Source organism: Aotus nancymaae, unplaced genomic scaffold, assembly GCF_030222135.1.
Source record: "Aotus nancymaae isolate 86718 unplaced genomic scaffold, 86718_ANA_hifiasm-v0.15.2.pri h1tg000067l, whole genome shotgun sequence".
Lineage (NCBI taxonomy): Eukaryota > Metazoa > Chordata > Mammalia > Primates > Aotidae > Aotus > Aotus nancymaae.
In genome coordinates this window covers 31,688,105-31,705,707 of record NW_026988482.1, presented here as the reverse complement: position 1 = coordinate 31,705,707, position 17,603 = coordinate 31,688,105, and the positions used below count along the sequence as shown (strand labels likewise).

Genomic DNA, 17,603 nt, shown 5'->3' with positions numbered 1-17,603 from the left:
GAACTAGGATTACAGGCATGAGCCACCATGCCCAGCTTCTATACTTATTAAATAAATGTGAAATAATTATTTTAAACCTCTGAAAAGGTAAACTCCGTTTCACTGGCAAACTCTTTGTAACATTTAAAGAGGAAATAACATCAGTTCTACACAATCTCTTCCACAAGATATAAGAAGATCACTTCTCCACTCATTTTATGAGGCTAGGATTACCCCCATACTGAATTAAACAAAGACAATAAAAGAAGGAAGAAAAACCCAAGTTCACTATCCCTCATTAACATAGATGCAAAAATCCTCAACAAAATATTAGTAAATAAAATCCAGTAATACAAAAAATAATAATAACACAGTATCACCAAGCAGGGCTTACTTAGGAGACTACAAGCCTACTGTATTATTTGAAAATCAATTAATGTTATCTATCATAGTAACAGACCAAAGATGATAAATCACATTATATCAACTGATACTAAAAAGTATTCAATATCCATTGAAATGCAATAGCCATTTATGATTAAATTTCTCATCAAACTAGGAATCAGAAGGGAACTTCCTTAATATCTACAAAACATCTACAAAAAAACCATGAAGCTAACATGATTTTAGTGGTGAAAGACTAAATTCTTTCCCCCTAAGACTGGGAACAAGGCAATGTCCACCTCCTCACTCCTGTCCAATGTTGCGTTTGTAGTTCTAGCCAGCACAATAAGGCAAAAAAAAAAAAAAAAAAAAGCATAAAGATTGGAAAGAAAGAAATAAAACTATCCCTATTCACAGCAACATGATTATCTATGTAGAAAATCCCAAGGCAAGCTGGGCACGGTGGTTCGTGCCTGTAATCCCAGCACTTTGGGAGGCCACGACAGGCAGATCACCTGAGGTCAGGAGTTCCAGACCAGCCTGACCAATATGGTAAAACCCTGTCTCCACTAAAAATACAAAACTTAGTGGGGCGTGGGGCGTGTGCCTGTAGTCCCAGCTACTCGGTAGGCTGAGAAAGGAGAATCACTTGAACCTGGGAAGCGGAGGTTGCTGTGAGCAGAGATCACAACATTGCATTCCAGCTTGGGCGACAGAGAGAGAATCTGTCTCAAAAAAAAAAAAAAAAAAAAAATCCCAAGGCATCTACAGAAAGTGCCTAGATTTAGTGAGTTTTACCAGGTTGCAGGATGCAAGGTTCACATACAAGAGTTAATCGTATTTCTCTATACCAGCAACCAACAATTAGAAACTTAAATTTAAAAAAATAGTTCCCTCCCCCACAACGAATACCTAAGTATAACTCTAACAAAGCGTGTATGCTGAAAACCTCAAAAAGCTAATGAAAGAAGTCAAATAAGACCTAAATAAATAGACAGACATGCTGAATTTAGTGATTGTAAGACTCAATATGGTTAAGATGTCAATCCTCCTCACAATGATGTATAAATTCAACATAATTCTCATCAAAATCCCAGCAGGATTTTTTTTTTTCAAAAAAAGCATATGGAAAGTCAAAAGAACTAGAATAGACAAAGCATTTTTGAAAAAAATCACAGAAAATTTAGAGGAACTACACTACCTGGTTTTAAGATTTACTATAAATCTACAGTAATCAAAATAGTATGGTATTAGTGACCAGATAGACACATATCAATACAACAGAAAATAGCTAGGCTTCTCAATCTTTGCACATTGACATTTTGGGTTAGATCATTTTTTTGTCAAGGGGCTGTCTTGTTTAGCAGCATCCCTGGCCTCTATTCACTTGATAACAGTAGCACCCTCTTCCCACGTTGTGACAACCAAAACTGACTCCAGACCTTTCAAATGGCCCCTAGAGGGCAAAATCTTTAGTTGAGAAATACTGGCACAGAGGCTTCAGAAACAGACCCTCACACATATAGTCGACTGACTTTTGACAAAGGGGCACAAGAGAAAGAACATTTGTTTAACGGTGTTTGAACAATTGGACATCCATGTGCAAAATAATAATGATGAAGCTTGATTTAAACCTTACACCTTATATAAAAATTGCCTCAAAAGCATTCATAGATCTAAATATAAAGTGTAAAATTATAAAACTTATAAGAAAACATAGGAGAAGCCAGGTGCTATGGCTTATGCCTGTAATCCCAGCACTTTGGGAGAGTGCGGTGGGCTGATCACCTGAGGTCAGGAGTTCAAGACCAGCCTGGCCAACATGGCGAAACCCTGTCTCTACTAGAAAACAGAAAAAGTAACCAGATGTGCTGGCTTATGCCTGTAGTTGCAGCTACTTGGGAGGCTAAGACAGGAGAATTGGTTGAACCTGGGAGGCAGAGGTTACAGTGAATGGAGATCGTGCCACTGCACTACAGTCTGGGCAACAGAGTGGGACTCCATCTCAAAAAAAAAAAAAAAATACACACAAAAAAACATACAAAAAAGAAAACATAGGAGAAAATCTTTGTGACCTTGCTTAAGCAGAATTCTTAGATATGACACCATAAGCATAATCCATAAAAGAAAAAAATTGATTTCACTAAAATAGGAAACTTTTTGCTCTTTGAAAGATACTGTTAGAGAGATCCAAGATGGCCAATTACTGGCAGCTCAGGATTGTAGCTCCCAGTGAAAGCACAGAGAATGAGAGGACGCCACACTTTCAGAAGAATTTTTGTTGCTTACGGACCAGGAGATTCCCAGCGGAGGAGCCCCACAGGTCACCAGCACGACTCTTGTGGCCGGTGTGGCTGTTTTGCCAGTGCCTTGGCATGGTGGTTCTCAGTGCAGAGTAAACGGGACTGGGTCCCCTTCTGGTCAATGTTTGGAGCTTCCGGAAGGCAGAGTCACCCATTCAGCTGATTGAAAAAGGGACTCAAGAGGGAAGCCAGACCGGAGATTCCCTGGCAGAAAAGCACCATGAATCTTAATGCCGCTGTTTTAGCCAGCGCAGTGGGTTGCTCAGATTCCGGTGCTGGGAATCAACAAGTTTGATGTCCACTCAGAGACCTAATTTGAAAGTCGGTAATTACAAAGACGACAGGTGGATAAATTTACAATGATGGGAAGAAACCAGCGTAAAAAGGCTGAGGATACCCAAAATCAGAATGCCTCTCCCTCTACAGGGAATCACAGTTCCTCATCAACAGGGGAACAAGGCCTGATGGAGAACGAGTGTGTTCCAACAACAGAATTAGGCTTCAGAAAGTGGATAATAAGAAACTTCTGTGAGTTAAAAGAACATGTTCTAGCCCAACGTAAAGAAACTAAGAACCTTGAGAAAAGGTTTGACGAAATCCTAACGAGAATAGACAATTTAGAGAGGAATATAAGTGAATTAATGGAACTGAAGAATACAATACAAGAACTCCACGAAGTATGCACAGATTTTAACAGTTGAATTGATCAAGCAGAAGAAAGGATATCAGAGGTCAAAAACCAACTTAATGAAATGAAAGGAGAAGACAAGATTAGAGAAGAAAGAGTAAAAAGGAATCAGCAAAGTCTCCAAGAAATATGGGACTATGTGAAAAGACCTAATTTACGTTTGATAGGTGTACCTGAATGTCATGAAGAGAATGAATCCAAGCTGGAAAATATTCTTCAGGATATTATTCAGGAAAACTTTGCTAACCTAGTAAGGCAGGACAATACTCAACTCCAGGTAATACAGAGAACACCACAAAGATATTCCTCAAGTAGAGCAACCACAAGACACATAATCGTTAGATTCACCAGGGTTGAAATAAAGGAGAAAATTCTAAGGGCAGCTAGAGAGAAAGGTCAGGTTACCCATAAAGGGAAGCCTATCAGACTCACAGCAGATCTCTCAGCAGAAACCCTACAAACTGCCAGGTACAGTGGCTCATGCCTGTAATCCCAGCACTTTGGGAGGCTGAGGCGGGTGGATCATGAGGTCAAGAGATCGAGACCATCCTGGTCAACATGGTGAAACCCCGTCTCTACTAAAAATACAAAAAATTAACTGGGCATGGTGGCACGTGCCTGTAATCCCAGCTACTCAGGAGGCCGAGGCAGGAGAATTGCCTGAACCCAGGAGGCGGAGGTTGCGGTGAGCCGAGATCGCGCCATTGCACTCTAGCCTGGGTAACAAGAGTGAAACTCCATCTCAAAAAAAAAAAAAAAAGAAAAGAAAAAAGGCCAGGCGCGGTGGCTCACGCCTATAATCCCAGCACTTTGGGAGGCCGAGGCGGGTGGATCATGAGGTCAAGAGATCGAGACCATCCTGGTCAACATGGTGAAATCCCATCTCTACTAAAAATACAAAAATTAGCTGGGCATGGTGGCGCGCGCCTGTAGTCCCAGCTACTCAGGAGGCTGAGGCAGGAGAATTGCCTGAACCTGGGAGGCAGAGGTTGTGGTGAGCCGAGATCGCGCCATTGCACTCCAGCCTGGGTAACAAGAGCAAAACTCCGTCTCAAAAAAAAAAAAGAAACCCTATAAACTAGAAGAGAGTGGGGGTCAATATTCAATATCCTCAAAGAAAAGAATTTTCAATTCAGAATCTCATATCCAGCCAAACTAAGCTTCATAAATGAAGGAAAAATAAAATTTTTCATGAACAAGCAAGCACTCAGAGATTTCATCACCACCAGGCCTGCTTTACAAGAGCTTCTGAAAGAAGCATTACACACAGAAAGGAACAACCAGTATCAGTCATCCCAAAAACTTACCAAAAGGTAAAGAATATTTCCATAATGAAGAATCTATATCAACTAATGGGCAAAATAGCCAGATAGCATTAAATGACAATATTAAACTCACAAATCTCAATATTAATCCTAAATTTAAATGGATTAAATGCCCCAATCAAAGACACAGACAGGCAAATTGAATAAAAAGTAAAAACCCATCAGTACACTGTATCCAGATCCATCTCAGAAGCAAGGACACACAAAGACTCAAAATAAAGGATTGGAGGAAGACTCACCAATCAAATGAAGAGAAAAAAAAAAAACACAGGAGTTGTAACTTTCGTCTCTGACAAAATAGACTTTAATAGTAACAAAGACTAAAAGAAACAAAGAAGGACATTACATAATGGTAAAAGGATCAATGCAACAACAGGAATCAATGATCATAAATGTATATGCACCCAATATAGGAGCACCCAGATACATAAGACAAGTTCTTAATGACTTATAAAAAGACTTGGACTCCCGCACAATAATAGCAGGAGATTTTGGTGTTTTTTTTGTTTTTTTGTTTTTTTTAAAATTATTTTATTTATTTATTTATTTATTTATTTTTTGTTGTTTTTTTTTAGCAGGAGACTTTGACACCACATTGTTAATATTCAACGGGTCAACGAGATAGAAAATTAACAGAGACATCTATGATAAGAACTCAGACCTGGAAGAAGTCAACTCAGTGAATATTTATAGAACTCTCCACCCCAGGTCCACAGAACATACATTTTTCTCAGTATCACATTACATCTATTTTGAAAGTGACCACATAATTAGAAGTAAATCACTCTTCAGCATTTGCATAGCATTTCACAGACTTAAATGAAATATTGGTTGGCTGTTTGTTTGTTATTTTCTAACCTTATTCCTTCCTGTCTCCGCTGTTAAGCACAATTACAGGCATAAAAGAGGTTTTCAATACCTATTTTTAGATTGCATTCCAGCCTGGGCAATAGAGCAAGACTTCTGTTCTCTCTCCCCCTTTCTCTTTCTCTTTCTTTCTTTCTTTCATAAAAAAAAAAGAAAAAGAAAAAGATTGCTCAGTGGACGTAAAAAAATTTTTTAAAAAAGGAAAGATACTGTTAATAGAATGAAAAAACAAAATATAAACTAGAAAATATTTGCCAATGGTATATCTGACAAATGACTTGTAGCCAGAATATATACAGTGCAGAATACAATCACAGGCCAGTTGCAGTGACTCATGCCTATAATTCCAACATTTTGAGATGCTGAGGAGAGCAGATCTCTTATACCAGGAGTTCAAGACCAGCCTAGGCAATAAAGTAAGATCCTGTTTCTACAAAAAACTTAAAAAGTAACCAGGTGTGGTGGCAGGCAGCTGTGGTCCCAACTATAAAGGAGGTTGAGGCAGGAGGATCACTTGAGCCCAGGAGGTAGAGGCTGCAGTGAGTTATGATTGCACCACTGCACTTCAGCCTTGGTGACAGAGCAAGACCTTGTCTCAAACTGCCCCCCATCCCCCCCACTGCCACACACACACACTTCATTCGGAAAGTAAACCAAATAAATTTGAACAAAATTTTGAGCACACACTTTATTGAAAAAGATATACAGATAACAAGTTCATGAAAAGATGTTCATTATTAACTACTAGGGAAATGCAAATTAAATCACAATGAAATACCACCACATACCTATGAGAATGGTTAGGGAGAAGGGAGTAAAAGCCGATAGTAGCAAGTATAGGCAAGAATGTGAAACAACCAGAACTCTCTTCTATTGCTGGTAGGAACGCAAAATGGTACAACAATTCTGGAAGACAGTTTGGCAGTTTATTTTATATGTTTAACACAGTTAAACATATGTTTACCATATGACTCAGTAATCCCACTGCTAGGTATTTACCTTCAGAACTCTACCCAGATGTTTATAATCAGTTCCATTCATAATCAGCAAAAACGGGAAACAATAGGTAAGTGCATTTATAAACTGTCATACATCCAAATAATGAGATGCTACTCAGAAAGAAAAAAAAGGCCAGGTATGGTGGCTCACTCTTGTAATCTCAACTACTCAGAAAGAAAAAAAAGGCCAGGTATGGTGGCTCACGCTTGTAATCTCAACACTTTTGGAGGCCGAGGCAGGCAGATCACCTGAGGTCAGGAGTTCAAGACCGGTCTATGTGGCGAAACCCACGTAGATTAGCTGGGTGTGGTGGTGGGCACCTATAATTCCAGCTACTCAGGAGGCTGAGGCAGGACAATTGCTTGAGCCCAAGAGTCAGAGGCTACAGTGAGCCAAGATCCAGCCACTGCACTCCAGCCCGGGCGACAAAGCAAGACTCCATCTCAAAAAAAAAAAGAAAACCTACTGGTTCACATGACAACATGGATAAATGTCAAAGGTATGTTGAGTGAAAGAAGCAGGTCTCAAAAGTTTACATTCTATACAAGTCCAGAACTCCTACATGTATATGACACTGAACAAGTCCTAGCTATAGGGGTGAAGAACAGATCTGTGTTGTGCAGGATTCATGAGTGGGGAGGTGTGTGGCTACAAAAACATCAGCATGAGGGAATTTTGGGGGAGGATGAAGTAGTTGTTCTGTGTCCTGACTGTGGTTACATGAATCTATATACATAAAATTCATGGAACTGTGCACCAAAAAATAGTTTGTTTATACATATACAGCTTTTTTTAAGAATATCACCGTATTTATTTTCCTACAGGTAATTTTTCTACGGCTTTAACATTTTCTCTTCAAAATTAAGAGAAAAATATCCCTAAGTTTAGAACTGGATCACTTGGCCCTTTCTCGTCTTATCTCCTCCCAGTTCAAAATGCTTGCATCTCTTAATGGCCAGCATCCTCTCGGATCTGCAGTTAGGCTCAACACATTCCAGCCTTAACACAATCTTCTTTGTGGTCTTAGCCTTCTTCTGGAAAAAGATTGGCTTTGTCTGCCCACCATAGCCACTCTGCTTCTGATCATAGTGCCTCTTTCCCTGGGCATACAAGGAATCCTTGCCTTTCTTATATTGTGTCACTTTGTGAGGCTGATGCTTGCCACCCTTCTTACAGAAGGCTCTTTGGGTTTTAGGTATGTTGACCATCTTTGCAGCATGGCTGTTCTATCTATATGATGAAAACGATAAACAGTGTCTGAAACCCCCACCTCTCACAGCTCTCGCTTAACAGAAAAGGGCTTTTTTTTTTTTTAGATGGAGTCTTTCTCTGTTGCCCAGGCTGGAGTGCAACGGCACGGTCTCGGCTCACTGCAACCTCCGCCTTCCAGGTTCAAGTGATTCTTCTGCCTCAGCTTCCTGAGTAGCTGGGATTACAGGCACCTGCCACCACATCCAGCTAATTTTTGTATTTTTAGTAGAGACAGGGTTTCATCATGTTGGCGAGGCTGGTCTTGAACCCCTGACCTCAGGTGATCTGCCCTCCTCAGCCTTCCAACGTGCTGGGATTACAGGTGTGAGCCACTACATCCGGCCTATATACATTTTTTAAAAACTGCACTGAGATATCATTTCTTACCTGTCACATTAGCAAAAATTTTAAAGTTTGACAAAGCAGTTAGCTGGCAAGTCTGTGGGAAAACAGACACTTTCATATGTTGCTGGTGCGTATGCAAATTGCTAGAAGTCATATGAAGGAAATCTCATAACATCTAACAAAACTACATATGTGTTTAATTTTTCATCTGGCGATACAACTTATCAGGGTTTACCCTAAAGAAATATTTCCGCAGGGCGTGGTGGCTCATGCCTGTAATCCCAGCACTTTGGAAGGCCAAGGCGGGTGGATCACCTGAGATCAGGAGTTCAAGACCAGCCTGACCAGCATGGTGAAATGCCATCTCTACTAAGAATACACAAATTAGCTGGGTGTAGTGGCAGATGCCTGTAATCCCAGTTACTCAGGAGGCTGAGGAAGGAGAATTAAAATGAGTAATGAAAAATGATGCAAACGCACTGAAGTAGGGCGGGGTGCGGGAGAACCAACCCAAGAGACTTTTGTATACTGTGTTTCTACCATATACCTTCAGACTAAAGATAAAGAACTATAAGCAAATACTGAACTCTAGTTAGTAGGCTTCCTTCCTTTATTTATTTATTTATTTATTTTTTGAGACAAGTCTCACTCTGCGCCCAGGCTGGAGTGCAGTGGAGCGATCTTGGCTCACTGCAACCTCTGCCTCCTGGGTTCAAACAATTCTCAGCTTTCTCTACTGGGTGGGTGTGATGCAATTGGACAACAGAAGGCTCATCTCTGGCCAATTTGGGAAGACAGGAAGACAGGGAGCCTGCATCTGAGTCTGGCAAAGAAGTCCCAGGGAGGACTCTGATTGATCCAGCTCGTGGAGTTGGAGAATCACTCTGAATGAGGGTTGGCTGGTACAGGGACACCATGATTGGCAGCCCCCTAGAACTACAGGGAGGGAGGAAGGGGTTCCTAAAAGAACTCACAGAGAGGAGAGGCTGACAACAAAGTCATGGCTCTTTGCCGCTTGTCCTTATCATGACCTCTTTGTGAAGTTCTCATTTCTGCTTATCCTTACCACCTGCCTACCAGGTGGGAATAGAGAAACTCCTCAAAAACAATAAACAGTAAAACTACTCAATCTACTTTGCCCCATGACAAGCTCTGTTGAGGGGCTGTAAGCCCTTATGGGCAGTCTGGGCAGACCTGGGCCCACTGTCTTGCTTCCCCTCACACTCCTAGCATAGGAACTTGCCTGTAGTGTCAGCTCAGTGTTTGCTTAATGCTTCCAGTACCTTCCAATGGGGCATTTTAATTTGTCCTAGATAATTTGTTTGTCCTGTGTGAGCCTTCCAGGGTGACTAGCTCTCAGGCAGTCAATATCTGAATATATCTAAGTTCTCAAACCCCATCTTAAAGGAAGGTCTGATTTGTTATAGTTACTTTATGTTTAGCTTAGTAATAGATAAATAAATAATGGTCACCATGAAAATCTTCCTGGGCCAGGCTTGGTGACCCATGCCTATAATCCTAACACTTTGGGAGGCTGAGGCAGGTGGATTACTTGAACCCAGGAGTTCAAGACCAGACTGGGCACATGACAAAGCCCAATCTGTACAGACAATACAAAAATTAGCCGGGCATGGTGGCATGCACCTGTAGTCGAGCTACTTGGGAGGCTGAGGTGGGAGGATCGCTTGAGGCTAGAATGTGGAGGCTGCAGTGAGCCGTGATTGTGCCACTGCACTCCAGCCTGGGTGACAGAATGATGAGATCTTGTCTCTATATACATTTAAAAGAAATAAAAATCTTCCTAGCTAAAATGTTGGCCATTCTGGCCTTTGGTAGGGCACTTTGAGACCTGTAACACCATCCTTCTGTGAGCTGACATACCATACCCAGGTCCTTCTTGAGGAGCATCTTGGTCCAGGGGACTCACCTTGTCTCACAAAAGGCTGAGAGAGAAAAGCTATACTCCAGGCATCTATCTGTCAGATGTTGGTTCTTGAATGCCCTTTCCCTTAAACATTCATCCAAATCCAGGAGCTCTGAAATATGAGTGTGCATGAGCATCATGTGAAATACATATTTAAAATGCAGATTTCTGGAGACTCTGGAGGAGCGGGGCTGACCATGTGAGGAGCTGAGGGAAAAGCATAGGAAACAGCAAGTACAACGGCCCTGAGGCAGGAAGGTGTTCCAGGAATGATCAACAAAGTAAGCAAAAGGAAAATGGGCAGGAGAAGGATCAAGGGCAGGAGGGGCCGGGCCTTGAGTGGGATAAAGAGATTGGATTTTTATCCATATGCAACTGGAAGTCATTGAAGGTCATACATGGACGGAATAATGAATCAGATTTTCATTTCACGTAAACACTCTGGCTGTTCTGTAGAGATGGATTATTGAGGAGCAAGAGCAGGCAGGAGGACCAGACAGGAGGCATCCCTAGAGGTGCAGGCCAGAGGGAGGGTGGCCTGGCAGGGGAATGGATTTGGAGTAGGACAATTGAGTCTATGAGGAGTTTGAGTGCTAACCTCAGTCCTGGCACATCTTATTTTTCCTGTTCTCATTTTTTTCTGTTCCAATTATTTCATCCCTTATTCCCTCCCCACATTTTTTGTTGTTGTTCCAAAATGAAAATGTTCTTTTTATTGTAAAAATAAAATATTCTCAATATTCAAAATAATACAGAAAAGTGAAAAGAAATTAATCACCAGCAATCCTACTACCTTGAGATACTGCCATTCTTCCAGACATTCTCTACATGAGGACAGATGTGTTTTGCACAAGTAGAATTTTTTCTTTGCTGTTTGTGCAAATTTCCTGCATCAAAAAGAGGCCTTCAAAAGGAATAGCTTTGAGTCTGTGAGGTCAGAAAACACAAGTAATTTTCTTAAAAGGCAGGAGAGGGGATAGGGGATTTAAAAATTAAAATACCAGAAAATATACTCCAAATAGAGAAGCTAAAAAATGAGTGTGGTCATTTCCTCCTAGAAGGGAATGTGACACCTAGGCAAAATTCTTTTGTTTATTTTGCATGGTCTTAACCTGAGCTACACAAAAACAGAGAGCACTGGCAGGAAGTGCCTTCCCACGTCAAGGCGGCATGGGGCTCCCCATGTGAGGCCTCTGGATGTCTCAGGATTAGCCAAGAATCCTCAGAGCAACTTGCTTAAAACACTAATTGTATTTGCGTCTCTGTCTTTGATTAGTGGCTTAGTCAGCTTTCTGGCTCATTATCATCTTAATATATTTTTTTAATGTAATAAGACTAAGACTCTAGTTTTATTTTTCCCTTTTCCCCAAGGGGAAAATAATTTAACTACAGACTTAAAAAGATGTATTTAATAACCTCAGTGTGAGAATGTTGTCTCCTCTCTGACCTCAGTCATCAAATGGTTGAAATAGAAAGCAAAGGCCAGGTCTTGGAGTGCCTGAACTCTGTCCTCAGCCATCAGTTGTTTTCCTCACATGGCATAGCCTATAGCTCAGCAAAGACCAGAATCAAAGCAGACAATGTATATTGAGAGAAGAGGAGTTTTACATGTCAGTGATCGCATGTGAAAAAGCTGGAATAGTACAGTGTTAACTGTAGTGTGCAGGTGGTGGGTATATGGTGTTCACTGCAATTTCAGATTCCAGATTATTGCTTTGCTTGCACTGCTTGGTTTTATTAGCAGACAACAAGCCTTAGTGGCAGGCAATTTTTAGAAAGGGATTCTCACATTTTATGGGGGTTGAGGGAGATTGTCATTTTTCAGAATTTTCTGTAGGTGGAAGATACTGATTATGAGTCTGCTTGCTTCTTCAGTAGATTGTAGTCACTTTTTCAAGGGTTTTGAGGTCTAATTAATGTAGTCTGTTTTGCTTATTTGTTTGTTTGTAATTATACAAATAACAATTATATTAGGATTGAAAAAATAAATACATTACACATAAAAGTTATTTTTGAGACTCTTCCTCCCAGACCCCCAGTCTCCTCCCTCCAACAGAACTGCCTTTTTCAGTTTGATACCTTTGATTCCAAAATCTTTTTCTCATGGATTTTTTTTTTTGAGACGGAATCTCACTTTGTTGCCCAGGCTGGAGTGCAATGGCACTATCTCGGCTCACTGCAACCTCCAGGTTCTAGGGATTCTCCTGCCTCGGTCTCTCGAGTAGCTGGAATTACAGGTGCATGGCACCACACCCAGCTAATTTTTGTATTTTTAGTAGAGATGGGGTTTCATCATGTTGGTCAGGCTAGTCTCAAACTCCTGACCTTGTGATCTGCCTGCCTCAGCCTCCCAAAGTGCTGGAATTACAGGTGTGAGCCATTCTTATGGATTTTTATACAAGGATATGTACCCACATAAAACATGTGGCATTGTTTTATAGTTCTATTTATTTGTTGGTTTTTCATAAATGGTATTTTAGCGTACTCATCATTCTATAATTAGCATTTTCCCTCCACTCAACAATATGTCTCAGTGCTTTTCCTAAGCTCCTAGTAGCTGTACTTCGTTAAAACAAACAAACCTAATGCATTGTATAGTGTGACGGGTTGGGTATTCCACACTGTGTTTTTAGCCATTTATCTCTTGATAGATACTAAGGTTGTTTCTGTTGTTGTTTGTCTCGCCATTAAAAGTAGTGCTATTGCTATGGGCTGAGTATTTCTCCCCCAAAAATCAAATGTTGAAATCCCAGTCCCAGTCTGGTATGGTGATTCACACCTGTAATCCCAGCATTTTGGGAGGCCGAGGTGAGCAGATCACCTGAGGTCAGGAGTTCAAGACCAGCCTGACCAAAATGGTGAAACCCCTTATCTACTAAAAATACAAAATTAGCCAGGCATGGTAGCATATGCCTGTAATTCCAGCTACTTGGGAGGCTGAGGCAGGAGAATCACTTGAACCTGGGAGGCAGAGGTTGCAGTGAGCTGAGATCATGCCATTGCACTCCAGTCTGGGTGACAAGAGCAAAACTCCATTTCTTTTTTTTTTTTTTTTTTTTTTTTGAGATGGAGTTTCGCTCTTGTTACCCAGGCTGGAGTGCAATGGCGCGATCTCGGCTCACCGCAACCTCCGCCTCCTGGGTTCAGGCAATTCTCCTGCCTCAGCCTCCTGAGTAGCTGGGATTACAGGCACGCGCCACCATGCCCAGCTAAGTTTTTTGTATTAGTAGAGATGGGTTTTCACCATGTTGACCAGGATGGTCTCAATCTCTTGACCTCGTGATCCACCCGCCTCGGCCTCCCAAAGTGCTGGGATTACAGGCGTGAGCCACTGCGCCCGGCCCCGCAAAACTCCATTTCAATTAAAAAAAAAAGAAAAGAAAAGAAAAGAAAAAAGAAAAGAAATTCCAGTTCCTCAGGTGATGGTATTAGGAGGTAAAGCCTTGGAGAAGTGATTGGATCACGAGAGTAGAGCCCTTATAAATCAGGTCAGTGCCCTTATACAAGAGGCTTGAGAGTGCTCCCTTTCCCCTTCTGCCATGTGAGGACACAGCAAGAAGGCACCATCTATGAACCAGGAAATGGATTCTCACTATGATGGCAGTGGCTGCTGACATCACGCTGGCTGCAACAGGGAGGCACCGCTCTGGCTGCACAATCCATGGAGCTGGTGGGAGCCCTCACCTTCTGAGTTCAGGTGGGAGCTCCCCGAGCGCCACTGCAGCTGCCTAAACCGAGGTGCAGGACCTGGGTGTTGCTGCAGCCTGAACCCTTCCTGCACCCCAGGAAGGACATTTCCTCCAAGTCCCTTCAGGCTCAGGGGTGTCTGCTCCTGCTATCTGGCTTCTCTCCACTCCTGGTGCCTGCTCCAATCTTGGAGCAGGGTTTGGGCTGAGCAGGAGGCAGATTGATTCCTGGGTGGAAGGGGGTAGGTTCCCAATAGGGTTTGGGCTGAGCAGGAGGCAGATTGATTCCTGGGTGGAAGAGGGTAGGTTCCCAGTAGGGCCCCACCTTCAGGCCAGAGAAGGCCTGAAGGCTGGGACCCAGGATCTTAGTCTCATGGACTGGAGTGGAGACACATGGTGCCTCTTCTCGCCGGCCCATGGCCACTCGTGGACCAACCAGCATGTGCTTCTGCCCCTCTGAGGTCAATGAAAGTCCAGAGCTTAGCCAGAGCAGGGCAGAGAACGCCAGAGGACAAATAGGGCAGAGAGACAAGGGACAACCAGCTGGAGAGAGGAGTTACCCTCTCTGCTGATAGCTGGAGATGACAAGACAACCAGCAGCAGAGGGGAGCTATCCTCTCTGCTGAGACCGGCAGAGATGACATACCAGCAGAGAGGAGCCACCTTCTCCAGGCCTCCTGTCTGCTGAGAGCTGTGGACATTGGGACAACCAGTTGCAGAGAGGAGCTACCATCCCCAGGGCCTCCTCTCTTCTGAGAACTGAACATTGAAGGATAACCTGCCTACAAGGAGGAGTTACCCACTGCGAGTCTCCTCTGAGCTGTTGTAACACTCCATAGAGTTCATCCTCATTTGTTAACCCTTCACTTGTCTGTGTACCTCATTCTTCTTGGATGCAGGACAAGAACTCGGGTGCCACGGCTACAGAGGTTTCTGGCCAGAAAATCAACACCCTGAAGATCCTGTAACAACTAGACACCAAATCTGCTGGCACCAAAATCCCTAACTTTCCAACGTCCAGAACTGTAAGCAATAAAATTCTGTTCTTATTTAGTCCATGGTATTTTGTTACAGCAGCCTTAATGGACTAAGATAGTTACTAAAAACAGATTTGTATATGTCTACCTGTGCACAGAAGTGAATTTTTTTCTGAGGTTAAACATCAAGAAGTAGAATTGCTGTACATTACAAATTAGAGATTATTCATGTTTTATTTTAATAGAAATGGCCAATTCTATGGTCCTCCAATATGACTTTCAGTGATCAACTCCTATAAATATTTCTTACCTCCTTTGGGGTGGACACAGCCTGAGATCCCAACAAAGTAGGGAACAAGATATGTACATATATATACTCAAGGTCTAGGTTTTTAGATCCTTTTAAACAGGGTCTAGCTCTGTTGCCCAGGCTGGAGTGAAGGGGCACACTCTTGGCTCACAGCAACCTCTGCTTCATGGGTTCAAGCGATTCTCATGCCTCAGCCACCCAAGCAACTGGAATTACTGGCATGCGCCACTGCACCTGGCTAATTTTGCATTTTTAGTAGAGACAGAGTTTCACCATGATGGCTAGGCTGGTCTCAAACTCCCGACCTCAACAGATCCACTTGCCTCAGCCTTTCAAAGTGCTGGGATTACAGACTGAGTAGATCCTTTTCTGTAGCTCTGACTCTTAGAACCACAGTAATGCTCACATACCCCCAAAATAAACAAAAAAATAATTCAAATCAACCAGGATGAGAGGAGAACCCAAAATGGAGCCCCAACACTAATGAACCTCAGTATATCCCAAATGAATAGTATAACTATATTGGAAGTAGTTAAGAAAAGACCTAACTTACATAACTCTGGAAAGCAATGTTTTGACTAGTTACTATAAGACTAAAGATGGAAAAGAGCTGTACGCAAATATTATAGTTTTATTGGTAGATTTGTTTCTGCCTATGGCTCTCACAGGGGAATGGGTTAGCAATTCTGAAACTATTCTTTGTGTGGACTCATCTGGGTCCAGTCAGTAGACAAACTACATAGTAATTTGAACAAGGAAAGTTTAATATAAGGATTTATTAACAATAACAAAAGATTGGAGAAATGGTGGATTCACTAGTAAGAAGTAGAGAGAACACTAAACGTAGGAATAGCATGTAGAAGGAGCAGTCACTGCCTAGAGCTGAGAGAGACAATGCAAGGAAGAGCCCTCTCCCCAGGTCAGAGATCAGACCCCATTGGAGAGGACACAGCTATACCTCACTGAGTGGCAGAGAAGTTGCTGTGGGGCTTCTGGGTCAGAACTTGTCACAAATCCACTCAGTATGGAGCCAGGGGAAGCTGTTTATGGGAAGGTATTTCTCTGGAGGCTTTGCTATGAAACTGTTCAAAAGGAGTGCCAGGGGAAGCTGCTGGCCACGGGCATTTCTGGCTGCCATGCACTGCAGGACCCAGCTGCTGTAAGAACCTGGTACTGGGGAAATTGTCTTTGTAGCAGGAGTTGAACACTGGAGAAACTGCCAGCAATGCAGGTGCTAGAAGAGCCACCAATGCTTCAGGAGTCGGGGCCGGAGAAGGAGCCTGATGGAAGGAACACAGCAAACCAGGTTTTCCTCCTTCCTCCTACAGTGTCTCTGCATCACCCTCTACTGACAGAGTTTAACATAGTGCTAGCTAAGAAAGGAGAATAAACGGACCAGAACCAGTTTTGCTGAGCACCAGATAATGAAGGGTGAATTTGGATCTGAGGGGCAATAAATTGATAACTGAGAGAGATGTCCTCTTCGGCTATTCACCTTCCATATGCTCCCTTCTACACACATTTGAACCTTATACGATGAATCACCTCTGTAATTCTATCTAACAAGATAGAGCTATTCATCTTAAAAATGAAGATGTTCTCATGCTCTCCCCCAAATGAGAAGACACTCAGTCCCAACAATCATTACATTCAATCCTGGCTATATTAATTATTCCTTATATTCAGTCCCAATCCCATCAAATCTTCTGTTCCCTAAGGACTAAATTGTAGCATTAACTTCAGCAACTTGTATATAACATAAAAATGGCAAGAAGAGAAAGAAGGAGAAAATGATTTAGAGCGACAAATAAACACATATAATAAGCAAATAGAATGTAGTTTCCTTAATTGGTCATAAGACACAATTGATATGTATAACTTCCTTCTCCCTCTACCCATTCAGTATTTCCCTAACCTCAGCCAGAACCTTAGCTAGTTGGCGTTCTTTACCTGATGGACCGACCCAAACCTTAGTCCCCTAGAACTCTGAGTACTCAATTGTCCTGCCTTTTCTGGTTGCTCTAGTTGTTCATTAACCCTTAACTATGGGGCATGGAGAATCCCTGGGTTCCAAACATAGTCTTTCTTATCCCCATTGTGTAGCAACAATAAAAAAAATTTCCCCTTTGTAACAGGGATCAGTCACTCTAGCCAGTAGAGTAACACCTTTCAGTGGTATAAGGAGTTCAGTCCTATTTTTTGTGGGTAACACCCCTTAGGGGCACTGAGGAAGGAGAACTGTCCAGAACCCAGGCACAACTAGTGCCTGAAGAATATCTTAGTTTATAGTGTTATTACTCAGCTATTTCCTTTAAATAATCCTTTATGTATAATCATATAGTAGTTTATAGAATTAGTCCCTGAAGTATAACTTACTGCTTACATATATCTAGCTTATGTAATCATACTTAATACTTTTATCTAGCATACTTAGTTCTATATAATCTTTCTATATAATCATATAGGTATTATAGTCAGAGCTGTACTGACACTTTTAGTGCTGATTTATAGAATCCTTCTATATAACCATATAGTAGTTTGTAGTAGGAGGAATGCCTAGAGCAG

At 42.0% G+C, this 17,603-nt stretch overlaps 1 protein-coding gene across 1 annotated transcript; it reads right to left on the bottom strand.

Annotated features, from left to right (window-relative positions):
- Window positions 1-7,429: 7,429 nt before the first annotated feature.
- On the bottom strand, window positions 7,430-7,753 carry LOC105722871 (large ribosomal subunit protein eL42-like). Its single transcript, XM_012460616.3, has one exon. It carries the CDS (start codon window positions 7,751-7,753, stop codon window positions 7,430-7,432), a length of 324 nt encoding a protein of 107 aa, XP_012316039.1.
- Window positions 7,754-17,603: the final 9,850 nt, after the last annotated feature.

Bases quoted from the DNA above. Each gene is read 5' to 3' on its own strand.
- LOC105722871 (XM_012460616.3), bottom strand. From the start codon at position 7,753: ATGGTCAACATACCTAAAACCCAAAGAGCCTTCTGTAAGAAGGGTGGC.